Below are 25967 nucleotides of genomic sequence, written 5' to 3'. Positions count from 1 at the left end.
CTCTCTCTCTCTCTCTCTCTCTCTTTTGTTTTTCGAGACAGGGTTTCTCTTTGTAGCGCTGACTGTCCTGGAACTCACTTTGTAGACCAGGCTGGCCTTGAACTCAGAAATCCGCCTGCCTCTGCCTCCCGAGTGCTTGGATTAAAGGTGTGCGCCATGCCCAGCTGGGATACTTTCTTTTTTAAGTGTGATGGTACATGGTTAAGAAAAACAGAAAGGTTTTGCTGTGAAAGTGGCAAAACATCCAAGGGCTGAGGAACATCCATGATGCTGGGGGGTGGGGGTAGGGATGAAGATCTGATCAGATGTGGCGGCGGCACGTGCCTGTTATCCCAGCACCAGGGATCATGGGACAGGAGAATTACTTGAAATACTAAACTACACAGTGAGTCTTAGGATACCCTGGGTTACAGAATGAGACTTCTCCAAAGAAAGAAGATGACTAGGAGGAAGAGGGGGAGGAGGAGGAAGGGGAGGGGGAAGAAGTGTAGGAGGAGGAGGTGGAGGAGGAGGGACAACAATGGGACTGTCTTAGTTACTTTTCTGTTGCTGTGACAAAGCACCATGACCAAGGCACCTTACAGAAGAAAGCATTTAATTGGCCCTTGGCTTCAGAGGGTTATATCCATGCTGGCAGAGCAGAGAGGTGGTGGCAGGATTGGCTGAGAACTCACATCAGGGAAAGCAAGAGGCAGAAGGAACACACTGGGGATGGTGAAGGACTTTTGGAACCTCAAAGCCTGCCCGCCTAACCCCAGTGGCACACCCCCTCCAACAAAGCTAATCCTAACCCTCCCCAAACCAACCCATCAACTGCAGACCAAGTATTCAAGCAGATAAGTGTGTGTGTGTGTGTGTGTGTGTGTGTGTGTGTGTGTGTGTGTGTGTGGTGGGGGGAGCCGCATTCTCATTCAAACCACCACACAGGGAAACTGGAGGAGATGGTGCGGGTGCTATTGTCCAACTGTTGGCCTCTGAACTGAGTGTGCCCTTTTCTTGCAGCTGCTGGCTCTCATGTCTTACACCTAGTTCCCAGGGGAACCGAGCCCAAGCCTTCCTCTCTCCCTCCTCCCCACTTTGTGCAGAAAAATCTCAGCTTTTAAGGCTTCTCGCAAATGCACCTCTTTCACCTGTTCAGACTACTCATTTCATTCTCTCTCCAGCTCTCTCTTACTCCCATAATTCTCTCCAGACATCCCTAAGTCTACACTCTCCTCTTTCATCCTGGGCCAAATTATCTGAAAGTAGGTTGATAAAGAGCCCCCTTCTGTGCCAGAAACAGTAAAGCCCTGGCTCTAATCCTTCCAGCGGAGTAGCAAAGTAACTTATGCAACACCCATTGTACAGGTGAGAAGGCTGAGGCTCAGACAGAGGCATCCGGCTCACAGGCAATAGCTATTGAGTGGATGGGCCGGCTCACTGAGCTTTCCTTGGGTGCTTCAGTGCTGGGGTTGGTAGACTACATCCTGGGGGCCAAATCCAGCACCCCTCCTATTTTTATAAATAAAGTTTTATTAGAACCTGGTCACGCTTATCTTTAGATGTCATCCATGATTGCTTTTGTGCTTTATAGCCAAGCTCTTGGACACAGACTATGTAGCCCATGAATCCTAAAACATTTCCTATCGGTCCTGTGTAGACTGAGTCTGCTACTCGTGTTATGAAGCTCCTCACTGAGCTGCTTCAGTTGGTGCTTGTTGCTAAGTACCAATAACCTTATCTTTTATGGTTTAGAATATTATGTATGATCATGCTTCGGGCATAGAGTAAGGTCTCAGGCAGATTGCAGTGTGTATCTGGCATGTGCCACTTTGTTCTTTTATAGACAAGGTTCCTGTAAAAAAGATTTGAGACTGTGGATTCAGCTCCCTGGTAGACTACATGCTTAGCATGCATGAGGTCTGGGTTCAACCCTCATGGTCTTTGGAAATACACATCTACGTATGTGTATATGCATATGTATATTCACATATGTAAAAGACTATATAGCTACACACAATATGTAGAATTTGTGTTTTGTTATTTTGAGTGTGACTTTATTGGCAGCAATAGAGCAAACACTGAGCCATGCAGATCTTCCCTGAAGCAGGAGAGGGCAGAGGCTCCTCGGACACCCTCTGTGGGGTGTGACTCTGATGCATGCCAGAACAGTATTGATGAGGCCGTTTTGAGGCAAATGAAAAGCCTCCTGGTTGACAGATTGTGCTGTCTCCTCCTTGTGGTGTCTGAGGTGATCATTGTACTGAGCTCCCAGCCTCCCAGCCTCCCTGAGTAGAGGGTCCTGTGAGTAGCTGGAACTGCCTACCCATCCTGGCTCCCTGGAGCTCAGGACTGGCCCCTGAAAGCCTGGCATCTGGGGCAGAAGCAACATCAAAGCAGGGATTGGCCGACTCCCACCACAAATGCCAAGCAGGCCAGGCACGGGCAGCACTCGGGGGTGTGACAAATCTCAGCCTGTCTCTAGCCTGTGTTCCCGGGCCAGTCTGCCTTGGGCTTTAACACATGATGACGGGTCAATCATTCTGCTTCAGTCATCTTCTCTTTATCATTTCGGGACTTCTCTGTCACTCAGCTGGCCACTTGGGTAAGTGTGTGTGTGTGTGTGTGTGTGTGTGTGTGTGTGTGTGTGTGTGAGAGAGAGAGAGAGAGAGAGAGAGAGAGAGAGAGAGAGAATATATATGTGTATGCATTATTTTTTAAATAAAACTTGAAAAGTAGGCTTGTCCTGGGAGCATCAGCAGACTTTAAGTTTGAAACTTCTCAGTCGGTGTTAAGATGGTAGGGTGAAGGGAGAGGGGGGGGGAGTCATTGGGGGCCTTGCATGCATGCTTATGCCTCTGAAGTTGTTTGTTGTCCCTCTTGTGACCTTGACTCCAGAGTGGCTGGCAGCTGCTGTCCCCTTGACTCTGCGGTAAAACCTTGCTCTGTGGTCCACAGATCCCCGTGGCATTAGGTGGCCGGGATGCTCGCCATCATTCCGGGCCAACTGGCTTGGGTGACGTGGCTCAAAGACAGCAGCCACCAAACCACCAGATGGCTTTCTTGGCAGGTGTGTCCACCCTTGCTGCCCATGCACGCTCAGGTGCAAACCTTCACTGTGGCCTTTTCCCAAAGATGTCAAACTGCTTTTACCTTTAGGATCAGAACATGCTTTTCAGGGCTATCTGGTCTGTGCATGGGGCTGATGCAAAGTTCCAGGAGGCAGGCTTCTTTGGAATTGTGAAATGTGGACAACTTTGGGCAAACTGTAGCCAGCTAGTGTGTGAATGTAACTGTCACTGGGCCTTGCAGCCTACCTTGGGGACACCCAGAGACACCATGGAACATGCGTCTTTCACTGTGTCACTTCCTCTGGGGTTTCCCTCTAATGCCACCCCAACAGAGTAGGGAGACTCGAAAGCTCCCACCCTAGGCACAGGCAGGAACGGGGCCATTAGCCCACGGCTGCACTGGGTGTTTTCCAGGCTGAAGCGGGATGCTTTCTTCCCTTGCTGCCTCCTTTGCTGGCTTTGGGGACACACTGGCTCGCCCTGAGGGGCGCGGCTTGGTGTGGGAGGCTGGAACAGAGACCTGGTAGTCTGCTGATGGACTTGTAGGGAAAAAGAAAGATAGACCCAGTGGTGATCCTGGGGTCATACTTACCTTAAAGCCTGTCATTGGAGGTGGTGTGGGCCAAACTCTTGGTGGTTCTGCCGAGGAAACTGAGTGCTTGGGTTGAGGAATCACAGGGCCACATGCACCCCAGACTCAAACTCGTAGATGCAAGTTCCTATATTTCCAAGAGTCCATTGGCATGGATCACTTTCCAAGAATGTACCTCAATTTCTCAAAAGAAAGCAGGGAGAAGGTTCCTTTCTTATGAGGGGAAAAAAAAAAAACCCAAACGCTTGCCAAAACCTTCATCAGACAGTACTTCTGTAGAGAAACACCATAGATACAATGGCATTAATATCATCATGTGACGGCCAGTGGTCCTGGAGTCCCTTGGTATTGCCAAGGCAGCTGTCTGGAGCTGAGCCATGCACGTGGTACACCGGGCCACAACAGGCACCGAGTGCTACACACCCAACAGTTCCCATTACAATGGAGCCTTCTGGGACTCTTCCAGGCTGGACCCTGAGTTTAGGTACTGTTCCAGTGGAGACAGCACAAGCCTGGGAGAGATGCACGGGGGCCATTCAACCCCAAAATAGACCTGCGAAGCCCTGGCTTAGCTAACGGGGGAGAGTGCCGAGGGGAAGCTGCCCACAGACCCATCCACCTGATGGAAATACTCAGTGCTGGAATGAGCTGTAAATAAACCAGACTGCGCTAAAAACAAACAGCCCCTGGGGCTGGGGGAGGGGCGGAAACCGAGGCCCACACCGGCTGGCATAAAGTAGGTCAAGGGGGAGGAAGGGGTGCGGGCGTGGGGGTAGCGTAAAGGCAGACACTTTGGCAGCAAAAGCAGCTGATAATTTATGTTCGCTGAAGATGCCTCCAGTTTCCAGGAAGAAGTGAGAGAAGCGATTGCCTTGGGAGACCCAAGATCTTTCACTAGGGAAGCTCACAGAGTGCTGGACAGGCAATGTACAAACTAGCCAATGGCCTGCCGAGTTCCCAGCTGTGCCTTCCAGGAGGACTTTGGAGAGCTGCAGCCTTGGTCCTTGTTGTCTCTGAGGCAAAAGGGAGACCAGGGGATCTGGAGGGCGCTCTAACAGGCTTTGGCGGCTAGCGTGGACCCACCACCCTCTTCAATAGCCCAGCATATAGCATGGAGAAGCCAAACTTGTCCACTCCTGGCTTCTCAACGCTGGCCAAGAGCTGGTGACAGAGCGAAGCTTGAAAATGTAACTATCAAACCAAGAAAGAGAACAGCGGAGACTGGAGAGAAGGCTCTGTAGTTACAAGTGCTGGCTGCTCTTCCAGAGGACCAGGGTTCAAATCCCAGCACCTACGTGGAGGCTATCACCCCAGCTCCAGGAGACGCCCTCTTCTGGCTGTCTCAAGCGCTGCGTGCACATCATGCACAGATGGAGCTCAGGGATGAGAGGCATAGGGAGGCCCACCCAGGCTTGTTCTGTGAGATCCAGGAATCTGAGGCCCAAACTAGGAACTGGAAAATTACCGCTTTTCTTGATATCGCTGCTACAAGCATTCTAGTGCACCCGCCCTTTCTGTTGGTGAATTCCTAGAAGTGAAATTGCTGAGCTGTACCATATGTCTACACTCAGCTTCAATAGCAAACACCACACAATTTCCCAAAGACCACACCAGCCTTCATTCCCACCCGCTAGAACGGGATAGCAGATAACAGTTCTGGTCGTCCCCGCTCCTTGTCATATTTTTCTCCTGTCCTTTTCATGGTAGCCACTCTGGTATGTGTACATCCATGTCACCTCATGCACACCCACGACGCTCACAGAATGGCTAAGAGCCTTATGGTCTAGCCACACAGCAGAACTCTGTATGAACTGTAATTACAGCCTGTCCCATTCCCCCAAATGCGGTGTTGAGAAAGAGAAGACAGACATGGGAGTTCACATTGTGAGATTCAATTTGCATAAAATATAAACGTCCCCATCATGTATTCCTGGTGTTAGGTTCCAGTGGTGTGTGGGGAGCACGGAGGCTGGAGTTTAGCGGCCTCTGCGGCTTGGTAGGTGTTTTCTAGCTCTTAGGTGCTGTCATCTAGGGTCTGTTCTCTTTGCAGAACTCTATTGTGCTGTAGTGTGGCATCTGCATCTTTCTACATACCTTAACCCTGACCGTGTATTAAGGCCAAACATAGATAAGACTCTGTGAATAATCAAAGCTATAAGTCCATTCACCTCCCTGTGCTGTGGGTCTGGTCACCTACACACTAAGCCATTTAAGTGGGACCCGTTAGCAGGCAGAGCAGCCACATGATTACGTAGGGTCGTTTCAAACCGTGGCCACACCTACAGAGGTAGTCTCTGAAGGAGGAAAGGACACACACAGCATCTGGGCCACTTCCCTTCAGCAGAGGCAAGAGAGGGTCTCCGTGTGTCTTCATTGCCTCAAGGCAACAAACAGGGGCCTGCTCCAATCTCAGGTGACCGTGTGTACATCCCTTGGGCACGGTGGGCATGTCACAGATCGTCATCCTAACCCCATGCTAAGGAACAGCAGTTTTCTCTGAACAGCCCTTTCTGGCCTGGATCAGAAGAAGCGGGGCAGCCACAAGGCATGCTGCCTACTCATGCCCCCGCCGCCGCCACTCTTCCCACCGCCGTTCTTCAGAGGCAGCCGAAGCCCGGTGAGTACTCCGGACTTTGGTGAGTGAAAAAATCTCCAGACTCTTCTACGTCAGCTCCATACCTAGCCCAGCATGGCCACCTCAGGGTCCCATTGAAGAGGGGTAGCTCTAATGTCATTCAAGGGCAGAGGCCTGGAGTGGGCATTGGGCCACCTGTGCCATCTGTGCCAATCCATTCACACATCTGCTCCCTTGCCGTGCTCGCTGTGAAGAACGGAGGTTCCTCGTCAGGGAGTTTAGATGGGATCAGGCTTGGCAGCAAGATAGCTCACCTTTTTGAAAACACTAAAGTGTTTCCAAATCCCCATCAGCTACAGAATTCCCCCCCCCTTTTTTTTTCTTTTTTTTGTTTTAATCAAGTATTCGGGAAATCCCTGCAGTGGGGGCAAGGATGGAAGAAAGGAAGAGGGAAATGGGATGTAGAGGACAGAGAGAGAGAAGCAGGCTGGAGAGATACCAGCTAACAGGCATCGAATACAGTTAGCTGTGGGCCTTGGGATGCCTGCAGTCTCTTACAACATGGTGTCTATTTAAAAGAAAAGAAAAGAAAAACCTAGGGGGAAAAGACAGCAGAAGTCACCACTGCATAGAAACAGAGCAGGGGTGAGCCGGGGGGGTGGGGGGGACAACGCTTCCATTGGTCTGACCTCTAACCCATTGTCACTTTCCTCTGAAGCTCCTCTCCCCAGACATGAAGAATCTCCTGGAACTTGAGGTGTCACCATCGCCCTGCATTCAAGGCTCGCTCGGCTCTCCTGGGCCCCCTGGGCCCCAGGTGAGTTCACCCTTCCAGGTCCCCTCCTGGGTCTTCCCATAAACCAATGGACAGAGCCTCACAGTGCCTGCCCTACCATGTGCTGTGTGGTCCTACGATGTGCTGTGTGGCTGGTTTTCCTTCTGTAGCTTCTCCCCAGCCTCAGCACCCTGAAGGGTCTCTGCATGAACTGGCCTCACCCGTGCAACCCCGGCCATGACAGATTTGAAGGTTTTGTTTCATATTTGAGGATGCTGCTTGTATGGTAGTGGCTGTTGTGGTTGTCAGCAAACAGGAACATGACCATCCACCCCACCTGTGGACCAGAAGGGCTTGTGCTCAATTCAGGAATGTGGCCGTCAGAGGGACCACCTATCTTAGCTTTCATGGGCTCTGGACTACTATAAGCATAAGCAGCCCCCAAGCGAGGTACAAGAGAAGATCGAGGAATAAGCCAGCAGCTAGAGAAAGAGCTTTTGCACTCCAGAGACCCCGCATTCCAGGCTGATCTGCTGCCATGAGGGCTCTGAGGCTCTGCGGGGAGGAGGAAGAGTGCCAGGAGCTTATAGGTCCCGAGTGCTGTCCTAGACAGGAGGCATTGAAGTCACCACTCAGCTACGTGAACCTCTTATGGCTTCCTAGTGTTAGAGAGCTAAAAGCCAAACTTCCTGACCTGGAAGACAAAGTCCCATGAGTGGACTCTGGCTTGGACTGCTCCATCGGCTTGTACAGCCTCCATCTTGAACTTAGCTATCATGTCTGCCTCTCTTCCTCACATACAGCAAGCTTGGCTCAGCCTTGGGCTGTGCACTCCAGGGCCCTGCTTTAGTTTTGACTTGCTCTTCTTGGTCTCTCAGAGGTTGGTTTCCATGTCCCCATCCCTAGGGACACCTTTCTCAGCCAAGCATGGTGACACATAGCTCTGACTCCGGCACTCAGAGGAGGCTGCGACAGGATTGCTACGAGTTTGAGACTAGACTGGAACTCACTGTAGGAGTTCCAAGACTGCTCAGGGTGCAGAATGAAACCCTATCTCAGGGAGCAGAGGAGGGGAAGAAAGGGGAGAGGAAGGGAAAGGAGAAGAGGGGAAGGGGAGGGGGAGGGGGAGGGATGCCTCTCACAATTACCAAGTCTAAGACTAAGGCTTTGAATCCAGCCTCACCTGTTTTTATAACTAGTTTTACTGTCTGTGGCTGTTTGCAGACTATCGGGGCAGAGCTGAGGCGTCTGACAGATGTGTTCCTCCAAGCCTAAAAGAATCACTCTCTGGCTTTGTAGAGGAAAAGTTACTGTTCCCTTGTGTACAGGGACAGGGATAGTGTCCACCCCACTTCCTAGTCTACCCGACCTGTGGGCTATAACTAGCCTGCCGTTCTCCATAGACATTTATTGACCCAGGTGTATAATTACATAGTTGTAATCCCAGCACTTGGGAGGCCAAAGCAGGAGGACCCTGAGTTTAAGACCTGCCTGGGCCACCTAGTAAGAGACCCTGTCTCAAAAACAAAATAAATAAGGCAACAAACAATAAAAATCATCTATTAAATGTTATACCGAGAATGGGACCTTGAGCTCAGAAGTCAGACACCATCATTAAATGCTGGGAAGTCTGCAGAAAGGCCAGGTGAGAGCACTCTGAGGTGGGCTCCCCGATTCAGCACCCTTCTCTGTTGGGTCTTGATGTGCGTGAGAACCAACCGAGCACATGGAAGGAGGGGATCCTCTGGTCACCTCAGTTCCATTCATACTAGTGTACCTCTGAGCTCCTGCAAGTCTGAGTCACACAGAGGCTCCGCTGCCCACCCACAGAGTCTGTGCAATGTGAGATCTCTAAGTAGCATCGTATGGGAACTGGTTAGAAATGCAGTCTCTCCGGGTGCCTTGGTTTAGACCCCAGCACTCTGCGGGTGTAGGCAGGAAGACTGCCTTGAGTTAGCCATGAGTACCAGGCCAGCCAGGGTAAGACTCCTATCACAGGGAGGGAGGGAGGGAGGGAAGGGGGGAAGGAGGGAGGGGGGAGGGAGGGGGAGGGAGGGATACACATACACACCTCCATTCGATCAGAATCTATATTTGCTTGGTGTGTGCTAAGCTCAATGAACTTGTAGAACAGTTCTAACCATTTCAAGAAATAAAAGGCTTGGAAATAGAAAACAACTTCCCAGCCGTACCTCCTAAATCAGAAGGCAGAGAACCCAAGGATCGCTGGGGAACTCAAACACTCTCAAAGCTCTCTGACTCCCACCTCCCCAGATGGTCATGTGATCGGTCTGGGTGTGGCCGGAGCTTTGGGATTGTTTTCAAAAATCCTGGGGATCCTGGGATCCCAGGAATCCTGGGATCATTTGGACAAGTTTTGGAGAAACCACACTTCTGACAGGCTGTCATGTTGGTCACTTGCAGACAGTAGAGGTATGGAGCCCAAGGGATTTGGGTGGATTCCTCTCTGCTGTCCTCAGGAATCTGGAAAACAGTCGGGAGCTTTCCAGAGATATGTGAGCAGAAAGCAGGCACTTCTAGCTGTGAATGTGCAAAACACTGGCGGTTTTTGTCTTTTTTTTTTTTTTTACAATGTCTGCTGGAGCCTCTCAGTGAGAGCTATTGTAAACATGCGTTTTTTTCCTTCCATTAATGAAAGTTTCTGGGAGGGGAATATTCCCCACCTGGAACCCATAGATCATTTGTGGGAAATCTTTTTTTTTCTTTTGTTTTGTTTGTTATTTATAAGACAGGGTCTCATGTAGTCCGGGCTAGTCCTGAACTTGCTGGGCAGCCAAGGCTGGCCTTGAATTCCTAATCCTCCTGCCTATAGTGGGCCACCACGCCTAGCTTCTCCTGGGGGATTACCAGAATCAGCTGCTCTCCGTGCAGAACTCACCTTTCCTTCCTGCCAGGGCCTCGGAGAACTGTAGCCAGAGTAGTGAAGGATCCGAGGCCAAGAAGCATCACCGTCTTAGTGTAATGGGATTTCTCCAGGACTCTGAGGTTGCTCTTATTAAACACCGAAGGCTCTAGGGAGAAAAATTAAAGTCCACAGAGTGACACCAATGGTGCCAAGAAACAGGGCTGAGAAACGAGGAAGAGGGAAGGTGAGGAGAGTGGACCGCAGGGCTGAGAGGTCCCTGTAGGCGTCCCTGGAACCTAGTGCCACAGTCTCCCACCACAAGCCCTCCCCTGCAGTCTCTCCGTGGTTAGGTATGTTCTCTTCACCTTTTCTCTCCATTGTGTAGGGTCCACCTGGGCTTCCTGGCAAGACAGGACCAAAGGGAGAAAAGGTATGAGCCGCTGCTTTCTTACTCCCGCCTCATCTTGACAGCCACTGCTTGCTTTCTGTCCGTGCCCCTGAGAATGTTCTGGTTGGGATTTCAAAATACGTGCTCATTCTGTCTTAGCAGATGAGGCAGGTGAATGATGCAATGAATGGATGCAGCTATAGTAGTGGGTGCTATTGGTGTGTCCTGCTTCGGGCCACTGGCATGGCAGGCGTGCTATAACTGGTCAAGTGACCAACTGAGAGCCACAGCACACACAGGCCTCAGCCCTATTAAGTTGTCTGATCCCAGAACTTCTCTTTCAAACAACCTTTGTTTATCTGTCTTCTCTGTGCACAGGGGGACCTTGGCCGCCCAGGAAGGAAGGTAGGACCCATGCTGTTCTGTCGGGTAACTGTGCTGCATGTGCATACAAGTGTGTTTGGTGGCCACCAGTTCCCTGGCAGAACTCTGGTGCTGGCACCTCACTGATGATGTCAGCATGCTTGCCCTTTCTGCCAACACTTTGGCTAAGAGCTGGAGCCTGTGGCTGCTAGCATCTGACTGACTTCTTTCAGAGGCTGCTGAGTCTGGCCACACTTCCCCAGCTTCATCCTGCCACCCAATGGGAAACTCTTCAAGTCCCCAGCCAGTGACACAAAATGACCTTCATTAAACTGGAATAAAGTGCTTGAGTAGACAGGAGTGAATAGTTTTGCTTTGGACATTACAGTGGCTCTGAGCGGAACAGCCACACGCCATCGTTAGTGTCAGAGAAAGAGCCAGCAGGCAATATTGTTGAGGTCAGAGTGGGTGGTGGCTCTTAAGTTCTAGGTCTTGACTGGGATTAAGACAGAGCAAATCCATCCTAAAAGATGCTAGTGGCTTTATTATCAACAGAAGCCACAAACAGACCTTTGTAAGGCCCAAATAGCAAGACCAGACACAGCTCAGTGACTGTTGAAATACTGTCCTGGAGAGAGGCCTGTGGCGGTCCCATGCTTTGAAGCATCAAGATCTGGGTCGATTAGTAATGTCTGCCATGAGCATGGAAGGCAAAGGTAGAGTGTGCACACCAGCATCTGGCATCTTTGAGCTCTCGGCTGAGTCTTTTGAGTCCCCAGCTCACTCTGAAGTGAGCCATCAAGTGCAGAGCTCAAGAGAGACTCCTCCACCCCCAAGTCTATGTTCTTACCCTCGTTCACAAAGGCCATTCTTCTATAACCCTTAGTTGAGATGGGGTTCTCTGGAAGCAGAGACATGTACAAGTGAATGGATTATGGAGGAACTCTGGCAGGAGGAACCAGTAAAGCGGGCAGAAGGGTGTCATGAGAGTGTGCATAGGGAAGCAGCCTTGGGTGTGTGGAGAGCCTGTCTGTCCTTCCTTCATGCCCTGAAGTAAAAGGTCTGGGATGTTGGGTATAGAAAGGGAAGGTTCATAAGTTACTGGGAAGCCCCAGTACCCCATAGTGAGTTTCATGGATGCAGGCTTTTATAGAAGCCAACGGTGTAGCCTCTGAGGGACAGTGCAGCAAGCAGGCAAAATGCCCTTGAGGGAGTTCCAACAGCATCTGCTGCTGCTCCCAACACAGTCGCAGCTCATGCCACAGGACAACCTGTGGAGAGCCCACAGGAAGCAAGGGACAGTGGGTACACGCAATAGAGGTAATGAAATTTGAGAGACCAAGAAGTTTAGAATCCCTAATCTGCCAATGTTTTTTATTTCTTAAGTAAAATAAAACGTTGTTCGGTAATATGACACTAAAAATCTAACTCATGTCTGCTTGACACAGGTGTTTAAGCCCTCATTCTTTGAAGGGTAGGGATGAAGTACAGGGGTCCATGTATGGCAGCCTCATACTCTTATTAGAACCCCAGATATTCTTGGGTGGAGGGAAGCATACCGAGGTATTTTGACTTTTGTTCTTGATCTTTGAAGGGTAGACCTGGACCCCCAGGTGTTCCTGGCATGCCTGGGCCCATTGGCTGGCCAGGCCCTGAAGGACCCAGGGTAAGTGTCATATGTGTTTGGGGCTCCTATAGTATCAGAATATGAGGGGGAAGATGGCTACCCTGGGTCCTGGACAGCAGTGGAGCACATCACTTCCTTCAGAGGGAAATGCAGCTCCCAGCCCCAAGGTGCTTCTCCTTCATGTGGCTTGAGGACCTTGGTCAGTGCTGTGACTCTGCTCCTGTGGATGAGTGGGGGCTGCTCCCTTCTTCCCCAGGATGCCCATTTCCCCTTTGTTGTAAGAATGAGTGTTCTAGTCTCTGAGATGACCCAGAGGGGACGTGGGTCTGGAAAGTTCTCACCTGTGCCACTGATCTGGCGTGGAAAGTCCGGGACTCTAGGCAGGCTGGAAGGATGCAGATTCAACTCCACAGAGAGTACACAAAACAAGCACACCCCTATCTTCCTCTGTCTTGTGTTCCTGCTGCCTGTCACAGACTGCAGGGTGCCGAGGCCATGTCCACTTCCAGGGCATCCGGTGCCCTCTTCCATCCTCTGTGGATGCCAGGTGTGCACACGGTGCACATGCGCACATGCAGGCAATTTTCAGTTTACTGTATGGCCAGGCATGGCGCCTCATCCTCACAAACCCAGGTCTCGGAAGGCTACGGTAGGATCGCTGTGAGTTAGAAGCCAGCCTGGACTACAAAGTGCGTTCCAGGTCAGCCTGAGCTAGAGTTAAGATCCTGATTCAAACAAAACAAAATCCCCGCTACAGAGAGCTAAGCTGTCCATCATGGCAAACCACACCTAGCTGTGGAACCTTTGAAATGTGACTAGTATAACTGAACATCAACTGTTCGGGGCTGTTTGCCACCAAGCCTGATAGCCTGAGTTCCATCCCTGGAACCCACATGTGAAGGAGAGAGCTGACGCCCACAAGTTGTCCTCTGACCTCCACATGTGTGTTGTGGGTTACATGCATATGCACATGAGTGCACACACCCACCCACCCACACACACACACAGTAAATAAAATGTAATTTTAAAATCTTATTGTATCATGATTACGTGTTGAAGTGACAATTGAATAAATGAAAGTAAAACACTAGCAAAATTAATTTCACCAGCTTAGGTTTTTTTTTTTTTTTTTTTTTTTTTTTTTTGGTTTTTTGAGACAGGGTTTCTCTGTATAGCCCTGGCTGTCCTGGAGCTCACTTTGTAGACCAGGCTGGCCTCGAACTCAGAAATCTGCCTGCCTCTGCCTCCCAAGTGCTGGGATTAAAGGTGTGCGCCACCATGCCCGACTACCAGCTTAGTTTTACATTTAATGTAATTTCTTTTTTAATATTTATTTATGTATGTGCTTTATGTATATGAGTGCTCTGTCTTCACGGACACCAGAAGAGGGAATCAGATCCCATAGCAGGTGGTTATGAGCTACCATGTGGATGCCAGGAATTGAACTCAGGACCTCTGGACCTCTTGTTAACAGCTAGTGCTCTTAACAACTGAGCCATCTCTTCAACCCCGTTTGATATAATTTATAAAGGAACTTGCTATTCAGAATGAATATGTAGCCAGGCATGGTGATAATATTTCCTATAATCCTCGAACTCAGAGGCAGGGAAGAACATCATCAGTTGAAGGGCATCGTCACCTGAGTTCTCACATAACAGCAAGGGATACATGAGACCCTGCCTAAAAAACAAAACAAAACAACCAAACCAAACAAACAAATAAATAAAAGCCAAAGCCAAAATAAACACCACAAATTAATCCCCAATAGCATTCAGTTGGCTTTAGATTTCTGCTAGTTGGAGGTGGCATGCAATTTTGTAATAGAGACAATGAATACACCCTACACAGCAACCGCCTTCCTCTGCTGTATTTGCCCCGAGGCTGATTTTCCCTCTACTTGCCTTCCGACTGAGGGTGAGAGTGTAATGAGATGTCTGAAAGACCCTCCCTATGCAAAAAGCAAAGCAGATAAAGAATTTACTTGTGGGATCCCCTATCTTCTGAGGCCCTCACACTGTCTCCCCTGCCCTCTCACAACCCTTTCCAGGAAAAGATCAAACATCACCATTTCCAACATCTTAGTGAGTATTTAGTTTGGTGATCTGTCCACCATGGGCATTTTTTTCCTCTCTCTCTATTTAATCGCAAGGACCACAGTGAAAGGTGGAAAGTAGCACCCTGGGAGGAGGCAAAGGGGCGTATGGAATTCACGTTCCCAGTCCAGCCCCAATACCCTGGTTCCTTCCCAACTCTCCCCACAACTCCTGCTTCTGCTCCTCTGAGAAACATCACTGTGGGTCTTCTTTTCCTCCTAATTGCCACAGGGTGAAAAGGGTGACCTGGGTATGATGGGCCTGCCCGGCTCCAGAGGACCCATGGGCTCTAAGGTCAGTGCGTGGTGCAGACGGCCATCTCCGGGTCTCCTCACTAACGCTGAGGAGCAGCAGCTGTCTACAGAGATGGGGAGGGTGGCACTGGGACACTGTCTCTGTGCCGGGGAGTCAGCCCTTTGGGGGACAATCATGCCCTGAGGTGCAGGGACACTGGGGTCTTGTTCCCATTCTCTTCGGCTACCGGGGGTTATGGCTCCGGATTAGGTATCTGGGAGGCTGTTATAAGCACAAACCTCTTGGATATCTTTGCGTTTGCTGATGTGTGTCCCTTAGGACTCACAACACAGTGCAGAGCCTCAACGCACATCAGGGACCCCTCCCATTCCCTCAGCCCCGGCTGTCCTGAGGCTCACTCTAAACATCTGCCTGCTTTCTTTTAGGGTTTCCCTGGATCCAGAGGGGAAAAGGTCAGTGCTCCTATCTCCAGCCATCCCAGGTCCCGGGCCGGATGCAGCTCTGGGGTCGGTGGTGGGCGGCACACGGGCCCAGCCCTCTGTCAGTCATCCGCTGCAGCTCTTCTTCCCAGCTATCCCCCTGTCCTCGTCCTGTGCAGGCTGAGGGAGGATGAAGGCCTCCCTTAGGCTTCTGGTAAAGGAGAGCTCCCAGTGACCTCATGCCCTGCCTGCCCCGCGCAGGGAGCAGGGGAGCACATGGGAGCTGGCAGGCAGTGAAGAGTCTTTGGTCAATTAGTCAGCGAGCGATCGAAGGGGCAGTGGAAAAAGTGGATTTATCCTCGGGTCAGGTTTCTACTACGCACCTTCTCACCTGCCCAAACCCAGCACCAGCCGGCACCTGCCAGATGAGGGGACCGGAGGCCCAGAGCTTTCTATGTGTTTCCCTTTACTAATGTTAGGAGGTCTCTGAGATCTAAACAGAAAGCATTTCTTTTCTAGGCAAGCCACCTAATATAAGAGCCTAGAACTTTGCAAAAGTCAGGGTGTTGGCTTAGGGAGTTTTTCAGTTTGAAATGTTCCTATCACTTCCCGCCTCACCCCAAGCCCCAACACAGTGCGACGTGAGACCATTGACCCTCTCTTTTGTTTTTCTCCTAGGGATCCAGAGGTGAAAGGGGTGACTTGGGTCCCAAAGGAGAAAAGGTAACGGCAAATCTGTACAACTGATAGGCTTCGATAGAAGCATCAGCTCCGGCTCCCTCGGCCTAGGGACCGATGGGCAGCCATCTTGGAAATGGCTGATCAAATTCACCCACAGCTCTTCCAAGGGGTATTTCAGGACAGTCATGATATTTGTTCTCTTCACAGGGTTTCCCTGGATTTCCTGGAATGCTGGGGCAGAAAGTGAGTATCTAGAAGTAGAAAGACTGGAGCTCAGGCCCTCCAGACACAACAATCAGAGCCCCTTTTCCTTGCCCTTCAGGCAGAGAAACTGACTTTAACTGTGAGAAGTTCCGGTTTGAGATGAGGAATACGGTGTCTTCTATGCTGGGGAAAGGGCAGTGGGAAGGTCTGAAGTCAGCCTCCAGATTAGTGGGGGGAAGCTGTTCCCAGCCTCCCCATACCCACCTGGGAGAGAGGCCCGCGTTGCTTCTCCTACCCCCTGAAGCTCCAAGGCAGGATTAAATAGCTGAAAGTTCTATGAGGACCGACTCCTATCTCCTATCCGAGCCACAGTGGTCAAGGGCCCTCTTATCCCTCAGACCCTGACGGATGAGTTTAGTTTAATGTCACTGCTTCCTAAACACTCAATACCATCTTCAAGGGTGGCAGACACTGCTGGAGGAACACGGCATTATTTTAAACAGATGACAACAATTGTATTGAAATAGTGAGGTATTTATTATCACGCTTGGGACAGGCCTAATTTTAAAAGGAGACAGGTTTAGTTATTGAAGAAAAATTATTCAGTAAGTAACCATGGGGTGATGAATTGATATAACCAAAAATGTGAAGGTGGCAATAGACAGGGAGATTTGGGAAAGCTTTTACTTAGATGAGGATATGGAGTAAGGTTGGGTGTTAGACAAGGGAAGATGTCACAGCATTAAGGAAGACATGCATAAATGACCATGTAGGACAGTCCCTAGGCTGACATGGAAGGCTGGGACCTCAATGCTATAAGGTACTGATCATGCCAAGACAGCTCCTGAGATAACATGTTTCGTGTGTGTGTGTGTGTGTGTGTGTTTCAGAAGCTTAGAGTCCATGATAGGGAAGGAAAGGCACATATCAGCAAGAGCTAAGGGCTTCCATCTAGATCCACACTTTGGAGGGGGGGGAGGGGAGGAGGGAGGGAAGGAAAAAAGGAGGGAGACAGAGAGACAGAAAAGGACACACTGGACATGGCACAGGCTTTTGAAACCTCAGAGCCCACCCCCAGTGAGAGCACACCTCCTAATCCTTCCCAAACAGTCCCACCAAGTGGTGACCAACCAATCAAAGACACACGCTATCATGGCAATGTTGGATCCTTGTGTTCTAGGTCACCGACACTGGAAATTGTTATCTCTACCAAGGTCATAAGCTAGAATGCTTCAAATATGCAAACAAACATTTTCTTAGTGTCTTTAATTTTTAAAAACATTCACTTTAAAGTGTTGCTTTCTAAAGTAAAGCAGTCTTATCCGGTGGTGTACAGCCATGGGTCTTTATGCAAGTCACTATGACTTATCCTTACCTTAGTCTGCCAGAAGCCCAGTTCCTGCTACCTAGGTGGGATGCTACATTTTAAAAATAGATGAATCCTATAAACAAATTAAAGCAAATTTCAAAAGAGAAGCAAGTACCTTAAGATGTTTAGTCTAGATTTTCATTCCCTGCAACAGTGATCATCAAAGACTCATTGGTCACTATAAAATTAAATTTGACAGGTTCTCTGGCTTGTGCGCCATCTACCAGGCTTGGCATAGAGAATGCTGTCTTCCCCCTTTCATGGCTGACTGCTTTGGGACAGGGCTGATGTGATAACCATAATTAGGTCTTAGAAGAGATATTAGATCAAGAAATCCCTAGCTGCTTCCAGCTGGTAAAGAGAAAAGCCACTTCCTTCCAAACACCTCTTTTAAAAAATTCATATTTTGCACGCTGATGCCTTCTCCTGGTCAAACAAGATATGGCCTGGGTCCCTTTAAACAGCTCGTGTGTGTGTGTGTGTGTGTGTGTGTGTGTGTGTGTGTGTGTGTGTGTGCATACAGGAGTGCATGTGTGTGTGTATGCATACAGGAGTGCATGTGTGTGTACATGCACACAGGAGTGTGTGTGTGTGTGTGAGTGTGTGTGTACATGCACACAGGAGTGTGTGTGTGAGTGTGTGTGAGTGTGTGTCTGTGTGTGTGTGTACATGCACACAGGAGTATGTGTGTGTGAGTGTGTGTGAGTGTGAGTATGAGTGTGTGTGTGTGTGTGTGTGTTATACATGCCAAAGTGCAAATACAAATGTCACTGTTCAACTGATGGAGCTGCTTCTCTTTTACCTGGTCGTTAGGCTCAGCAGGGAGTAGCTTTTCCCACAAAGCCCTTTTGATAGTCTGAAAAATAATTTTTGCAAAAGGTTGGCTTTGAACTATGAAAGAGAGTTATTTTCAACTAGGAAAGTAATTTACATTGTTTTCCATATTTTAACAATATTTCTGTGGTGACTATTTGAACAAATACTTGAAGCATCTTTTCTCACAAAAAAGGGTTTTCATTTGAGCTGGACAGAGTGGTATGTATCTGCAACTCCTACACTTGAGAGATAGAGGCAAGGGGATTTCAGGGTCATCCTCAGCTATATAGACAGGTAGAGGCCAGCCTGGGCTACAGGAGATCCTAACTCAGAAAGATTTTTAGGTAGAAATGAGCTGGAACTCAAACTAATACTGATTTGTGAAGAACTGATGAACACAACTACACTTTAATCCCAGTGTGCAGGGGGCAGAGGCTGAAGGATGTCTAGGAAGGCTAGCCTGGCCTACATATCAAATTCCAGGCCAGCCAGAGCTATGAGGTGAAACCCTATCTAAAAAAAGAAAAATGAAAAAAGTGGAGAGTTATCCAATCCTCAGTAAGAATCAGAAGCACTACGTCAGAAAAGAGAGTTCCCAAACGTCAAACCCAACTCGTGTGTGTGAGCTTGTACTAAAAGTGCAATCGTTCAGTTAGACAAGAAAGCCTTTTCCCCAGTCAGGAGTGACACAGGCTCACATGCAACTGAGATGCAGGGGCTACCTCTGACCACCAGAGCACCTATGGCTTTAGAGCACTAAGTCACACTGGGGTTGGCTTCTTTCTTTCTTTCTTTCTTTCTTTCTTTCTTTCTTTCTTTCTTTCTTTCTTTCTTTCTTTCTTTCTTTCTTTCTTTCTTTCTTTCTTTCCTGTCCCTTGGCTATGAGCTCACCTGTCTCCCATGCTCCCGGGACAGCCCTACCTGGGGAGGACGCAGTATGAAGAGGAGGCACTGACAGCCAGCGATAGGAGAGACCCGCGTAGATGTGTCTACTTTCTCTCACTTCCCTCTCTTCTCCCCAGGGTGAAATGGGTCCTAAGGGAGAGTCTGGGCTGGCAGGACACCGAGGCCCCACAGGAAGACCAGGAAAGCGAGGCAAGCAGGTAAGGGCCTCAGGGTTTACTCCCACAGAGGTCACAGCCCCTGGCTTGGAGATGCATGGAACAGCATGCAGGAGTCAACTGGGCCATCCAGGCATCCTCAGGGCTGGTGGACAGAGCAGCCTCACTGCTGATGGACCTTCAGGCTTCTCCCAGCCGACATGGTTCAAGGTTATAGGCTCTGCTCAAGGTCAGAAGAGGGAGTGGCCCGAGTTTACCTGGTTCATAGGAACGCACACGCCTTAACTGAAGCAACTGAGAATGGAAGGAGGCCAAGGCCATTTTGCAGAAAATGTGCCTTCTGCCCAGTGTGCTGGGTACAGATGGAGTTTTCCAGAGCAGCCTAGGCCCTTCCCTGCTGCTATCTGGTCTTTCAGGCCCTGGTGACAGTTCTCACTGTACAAGCCCCTCATGTGGAAGTGATCCTCTTCTCTGGGTTTGTTAAGCATTTAGGGAAGTTGTCGCTTTGAGCTCCCTTGTCAGCAGGGCAAGCCAGGTTATGAAGTGGGGAAATGGAATTCCTGGGCTGGCTTGAGGACTGTGCTAGGTATCCACAGGAAAATTAGCCCCTCTACTCATGGACAGATGCATCTGAGAGATGAGCTCTGTCACCTTTTTGAGGGGTGGCAGGAGGGTGGTCCTTTGGCTTGTTTAAGACCGGGTCTCACTGTGTAACTTGGACTTTACTAAACCTGCACTATTTTTCTTATTATTATCATAACTCAGCTGTCTATTTCTTTTTTTGTCGTTGTTCTTTTGTTTTGAATTTTGAGACAGGGTTTCTCTGTACAACCCTGGCTTTCCTGGAACTCACTCTGTAGACCAGGCTGGCCTTACCCTCAGCAATCCTCCTGCCTCTGACTCCCAAGTGCATGTGTTACCACAGTCCAGCTGCCTTTTTCATTTTTTTCCAAATAGATACTTGAAATCCAGCTTTCTTTAGGGGCCGGGGCAATGACTTGGGTAAAGTCCTTCCTGTGAAAGCTCAAGGGCTGAGCTTGGTCCCAGCATTCATGTGAGAGGGCCAGCGTGGCAGCTCGCTCCTGTAAGCCAAGCGCCAGGGAAGCAGAGCCCCAACCACTCTGGCCAATCCCACGAGCTGTGGGTTCAGTGAGATACCCTGCCTTAAAATAAGGTGTGGAGCCTTTGGCCTCTGCTTGCACACCCAGATACAAGTCAGCTTATATTAAACAATCTTAGTTGCTGAAAATTAATATTTACACTTGTGATATGCATACTTATAGTATGTATACTTTTAATATTAATGATTCTGAGTATGTTCAAAGAAAAATGTTATTTTGAGCACCTATATAAAACATTTCTTTTTTTTTTCTTTTTCTTTTGGTTTTTCGAGACAGGGTTTCTCTATGTAGCCCTGGCTGTCCTGGAACTCACTCTGTAGACCAGGCTAGCCTCAAACTCAGAAATCTGCCTGCCTCTGCCTCCCAAGTGCTGGGATTAAAGGCGTGCACCACCACGCCCAGCTCAATATTTCTTATTTTTAATTGTTACCGTATTTTATGGGGTAGATGGTAATATAATTGTGTACATACCTACATTGTAGAGTGACCAAATTCAGTTATTAGACATACCTATCACTTCAGATTTTTATAATTTCTTTGTAATGAGAATATTTCAACTATATCCAGCTCATTGGCTTTTTATCTCCATCCTATTGTTGGTGATGGCCTGATCTGAATATTATAGCCTTCCATAATTCTTTCTTCTTTCATTTTAAAATTTTTTGTTTGTTTATCCATTTATTATGTTCTTGTTGCTTTGAGACAGAGTCTCACATAGCCCAGGCTGGCTTCAAATTCTGCCCTCAAACATGCTGGGGTTACATGTAGTTCAGGATTATTTCTCTTCTTTTATGTCCAATATGTAGTTATTTTGCCCTTATAGCTTAAAATCACAACATGTACAGCTTATTGTTATTGTAGGAATTAATGAATTTTTAAAGATCTTCTAAAAATACCTGCATCATATTCTAATAATAGACGAGAAAGCAATAGATTGTGTGGAGGCCCGCCCTGATGGTAGGTAACGCCGAGAGGACATGCTTTTTCTACTCTGTTGGCTGTTTCCCCAAGGCCGAAGTGATGATCCATCATGGGGTTGGGATTTAGATCAGTGGTAGAGTTTTTACCCAGTGTGCAAAAGGCCCTGAGTTCCAGCATCACAAAAAGGAAAAAAAAAATCTCTGGTTAAGGATCCAGAACCGCTTCCTCAAGAGAAACCTCCTCGGCTCACAGCACATGAGGAACAAACAATGCTTTCCCTGTCATCTGGCTCAGGGAAACCTCCCTTAGAGACACGGCACTTTCCACACAGTGACCAATGAAGCAGAAGATTCCTCGCTGGCCACTGGTGTCAGAGTCAAGGACCGTTTCCAGCTCCTTCAAGCTGTGCACTTCCTGAGCTCAGAGCCAGCTGGCCTAGCTGTTAGACAAACAAGCCTGACTGGCTATTTTAAGCTGGTGTGACTTCCTTTGCCATTCTGGGACCCGTCTTGGTTACTGTTCAGAATATTTCACCCTGGCCTGCGGATTAACAGCCTCCTCCATGAGGGTAGGATTGGAAACAAACCAACCTCATGGGTCCACTGGGACGAGTATAGGAAAGTCTCTAGAGGCCACGTTGGCAGGACAGCATCTCCCTGAATCAGTGTGGAGATTGGAAACAGTGGCTTCAGGTGTGACTCTCTTTAAGAAATCGGGACGTCTTGGGTGTGAGGGACATTTGGCCAGGACATCTGTCATCCAGTTGATTGTGATGGTTGGTTTAACTGGTCTGGCTGTTGAGGAGGGAACTCACTGGTCCACATGTTTCTTCCAAAGCTGCATGATTGGATAAGGAAGATGACTTCTCCAATAGAGGGCTGTAGTTTGGCCAGGAGTGTGGAGGTAGTTGTGCTTCAGTACTAGGGCTCTAGGAAATCAGAACTCCTTCCCCTATGAGAGAAGATGAAGCCTGGCCAGCCACTAGGGCTTGTTTCCCCATCACCCTTCATTCTTCACAAGCCATATCTTCGCTTCTGCCATCTTTGTTAACCACATAGCACCTCGGTGGGTGCCTATTTACTGGCCCAACTTTAGAGAAGATAAAACCAAGGCACAAAGCAATACCATGAGTTATCCAGGGCCTCATGCTCAAGGGAGAATATCTTGATTGACAGATTGTCAAAAATCCCTCCACATTCACTGTCAACTTCATTCTCCTCCTTCCTTTGGTCTGGGGAGAGAAGATGAACATGGTGGATTCTAGCCTACATGGAATTTATGTCTCCTGGGGAGACAGATGAGATGATCATACAATAACTTATGACCAGTGATCTGAAATAAATGCTAGAAGAACCATGGTGTGTGTGTGTGTGTGTGTGTGTGTGTGCCTGTGCATGTCAATGTGTGCATGCATGCATGTGTGCATGGGTATGCTCATGCCTGTATGTATGCTTGTCTGCATGTGTGTGTGTGTGTGTGTGTGTGTGTGTGTGTGTGTGTGTGTGTGTATTGAGACTGAGTTTCTCATTGTAGCTCTGGGGGGGTTAGAACTAGAACTCACTGTGTATCTCAGGCTTCCTTTAAACTAGTAGCAATCCCTCTGCCTCAGCCTGTTGAGTGTTGTGATGACAGCCATGCACCTCACCACTCAGCTTGAAGAAGTACGCTTTAAGAGAACTTGATGAGAAACACCAGTGTTGCCTGGGGAGATCTTGCTGCTGAGACATCAGAACCTAAAACTAAAGGCAGAGGGGCATAAGGAAGAGCTTAGAGTCTGAAAAGAGAGGATTTTGTTTGAGAAGTGGGCTAAGAATCATGGGGTTTTTGACAGAAAAAAGAAAGAAAGAAAGAAAGAAAGAAAGAAAGAAAGAAAGAAAGAAAGAAAGAAAGAAAGAAAGAAAGAAAGAAAGAGAAAAGAAAAAGACATCACCCCACCACTAATCCCTCTGACTCAGGCCATGACCAGCTCTTGCACTCAGTAAAGAGTGGGGTCTCTACCAAGATAATGACAGGAAGTCTGTGGGTAGAAACAGCTCTTCTGATAGAATGAAAGTAACCCTAACATGTAGGTAAATAACCCTAACATGTAGGTAAATAACCCTAACATGTAGGTAAATAACCCTAACATGTAGGTAAATAACCCTAACATGTAGGTAATTAACCCTAACATGTAGGTAATTAACCCTAACATGTAGGTAAATAACCCTAACATGTAGGTAATTAACCCTAACATGTAGGTAATTAACCCTAACATGTAGGTAAATAACCCTAACATGTAGGTAAACGCTTAAATGATAGGTCCAATTTGGCCACCTGAACATTAGGCATTGCCCAGAGCCTGGTCTGAAACTTCACCCCCTAACTCATGCAGACAATGAACTTAGTGAGGTCATCAAGCTTGCAAATGTTGCTTGCTCTGTCTCAGGAGTGGGATGCTGGAGACCAGTGATAGCCCACCAGTGAAAGCTTTTGCTTTTCTAAGCAAGGTGGTCTCTGACATAGAGGCAATGTGGGGGAAGAACTTTGTTATGCCATGCTATCACAATGGGTTCCATCTTTCTCTCTGTTAGGGTCAGAAGGGAGACAGTGGAATTATGGGCCCACCAGGCAAGCCTGGGCCTTCTGGTCAACCTGGCCGTCAAGGTCCTCCAGGGCCCCCAGGCCCACCATCTGCAGGTAAGACTTATGCATCTTCACTTGATCTACACAGTAGCACTCCCAACTATGTCTCCCAGGAAGGCCACAAGGAGATGCCAACAGAGCTCTACATTGTATTTCTTGCTAGAAACCACCAGAATCTCCTTTGCGTGTATTCCTAATTTGTCTATGATTTGGCTAACTGAACTTTGTTTTAACATTCTGGAGAACACAGAGAGGAAGTAAAAGAGGGCAAATTACATTGGTAATATCATTTATATTTTCAGTGAAAAGGGTACCTATTTCATCAATACCACCTTTTTTTAAAAAAGATGTATTTATTTTATGTATGTGAGTACACTGTAGCTGTACAGATGGTTATGAGCCTTCATGTGGTTGTTGGGAATTGAAATTTTAGGACCTCTGCTCATTCCAGTTGGCCCCGCTTGCTCAGGCCCAAAGATTTATTTATTATTATGTATAAGTACACTATAACTGACTTCAGACACACCAGAAAAATGTGTCAGATCTCATTACAGGTGGTTGTAAGCCACCATGTGGCTGCTGGGATTTAAACTCAGGACCTTCAGAAGAGTAGTCAGTGTTCTTACCCACTGAGCCATCTCACCAGCCCCTCCAAACATTATCTTAAACCCAGAAAGCATTACAGATTTTTCTGTCTTACACAGTGTGGTGAAAGATTGTTTATTTGCTTTGGGTATATTGGGTATATCGGAAGGAACTGTTAAACAGAAATTAAGAGTCAATCACCGAAGATGAAATAGTTTGTTTCTACCTTGTTTTATCCATTTAATTTGATTAGCTAAATCCTTTATTTTATTCCCTTGTTTGCTCAATGTAAGGCCTTTTAGAGCACCTCACATATATAAAGATGGAATTCCTAGGTCAATCTTCAGCTATACAAAAGGAATCACAACCGTAATTACATCTCTTTTTTCTTAATAAATAGAGATTTTAAAATTCCACAATGCCCTTCCTCTACTGTATTCTACTGTGGTTGTGGTTCTTCTACACCCACACGGTGAGGTTGTCACGGAATGCCCTGCTCTGTTAGACCCCTTAATCCAAAGTAAAGTTAACTCTGAGACTCGATCTTGTCAAGACACCTTGAAGAATCAGTCTCACTCAAAACTCTTGAGTTTTTTTCTTCCCTACCTTTCTAACTGCCACAAACAGGTTAGATGAAGAGCCAGGTGGTGTTGGTGCATGTCTTTAATCCCAGCACTCAGAAGGCAGAGGCAGGCAGATCTCTGGGAGTTCGAGGCCAGCCTGGTCTACAGCGTGAGTTCCAAGACAGCCAGGGCTGTTATACTGAGAGACCCTATGAAACAAACAAACAAAACCTAAATCGATTAGGTGAAGATCCTGGTGAGCTGTGGCAGGAACACACTGGGGAGTGGTCCTTTTGCTTTGGCCTACTCCTTCCCACCTCTTAGTTAGGTGTCCATGGATACCTGGGGACCATTGTCTCAAGCTGCGCTTGGCCATCACAGCATCTCAAGACAGGGAGTCGGAGCCACAAGATACCAATCAGGGACTGATTGCATGATGGTTTTGCCTGTGGGAAGAACTTTATTGGGCCTTGGAGTGATTAGGGCTAAACCCCTGAGGATTCTGGAGACGGGCATACGCATATGAAGGTGGACAGCAAAGTAAGACCGTACTGATCCCGTTATGTTTTTGGGTATTTGCAAACATGGCCCCATCGGATCTCAGGTTCCTTTCTGGGCCTGGGGACTGTGAGCAGGTTCTCAGAAAGCCATGTTTGTACAGTCAGTTGAGAACTGTAACCCAGAGATTAGCAGCCAGCAGTTTTGTTTTCCTTCCCTGGGCCCCTAGTTCCTTCTTTCCCAGATTGGGGGGTGGTATGCCCACTTCCCCCTCTACCACTGTGTCCTCTCCCATCAGAATGCACTGTTCTTCTCATATAGCTCTTGCCGTTGGTGACTTCCTTTGCGTTCTCTCTCTCCCTCTTTCCTTCCTCCTTTCTTCCTTCCTGTCCTTCCTTCCTTTCCTCCCTCCTTCCCTCCCTCCCTCCCTCTCCTTCCTTCCTTCTTCCTTTCCCCCTTTCCTTTTTATTCCATTGGTGTGTGTGTGGGTGTGTGTGTGTGTGTGTGTGTGTGTGTGTGTGTG

The 25967-nt window shown here is 48.3% G+C and overlaps 1 protein-coding gene across 3 annotated transcripts in view; it reads left to right on the top strand.

Moving 5' to 3' along the window:
• The window catches only part of Colq (collagen like tail subunit of asymmetric acetylcholinesterase), a 55634-nt gene that overhangs the window by 19040 nt on the left and 10627 nt on the right, over nucleotides 1–25967 (top strand). For 2 of the 3 annotated variants that reach the window (XM_029541608.1, XM_029541609.1), the window contains exons 3-13: nucleotides 6147–6259; nucleotides 6936–7034; nucleotides 10244–10288; nucleotides 10625–10651; nucleotides 12204–12275; nucleotides 14561–14623; nucleotides 15010–15036; nucleotides 15682–15726; nucleotides 15892–15927; nucleotides 19096–19176; nucleotides 23747–23852. In XM_029541608.1, the coding sequence (XP_029397468.1) occupies nucleotides 6147–6259; nucleotides 6936–7034; nucleotides 10244–10288; nucleotides 10625–10651; nucleotides 12204–12275; nucleotides 14561–14623; nucleotides 15010–15036; nucleotides 15682–15726; nucleotides 15892–15927; nucleotides 19096–19176; nucleotides 23747–23852 (714 nt within the window). Of the gene's footprint in view, nucleotides 1–2254; nucleotides 2585–6146; nucleotides 6260–6935; nucleotides 7035–10243; nucleotides 10289–10624; nucleotides 10652–12203; nucleotides 12276–14560; nucleotides 14624–15009; nucleotides 15037–15681; nucleotides 15727–15891; nucleotides 15928–19095; nucleotides 19177–23746; nucleotides 23853–25967 lie in introns of those variants that run through there. The other variant, XM_021203555.2, reaches the window with a different exon arrangement.

The sequence above is a fragment of the Mus pahari genome, chromosome 8, assembly GCF_900095145.1.
Source record: "Mus pahari chromosome 8, PAHARI_EIJ_v1.1, whole genome shotgun sequence".
Classification (NCBI taxonomy): Eukaryota; Metazoa; Chordata; class Mammalia; order Rodentia; family Muridae; genus Mus; species Mus pahari.
The sequence above is the reverse complement of the archived record's forward strand: the minus strand, read 5'-3'. Positions and strand labels throughout refer to the sequence as shown.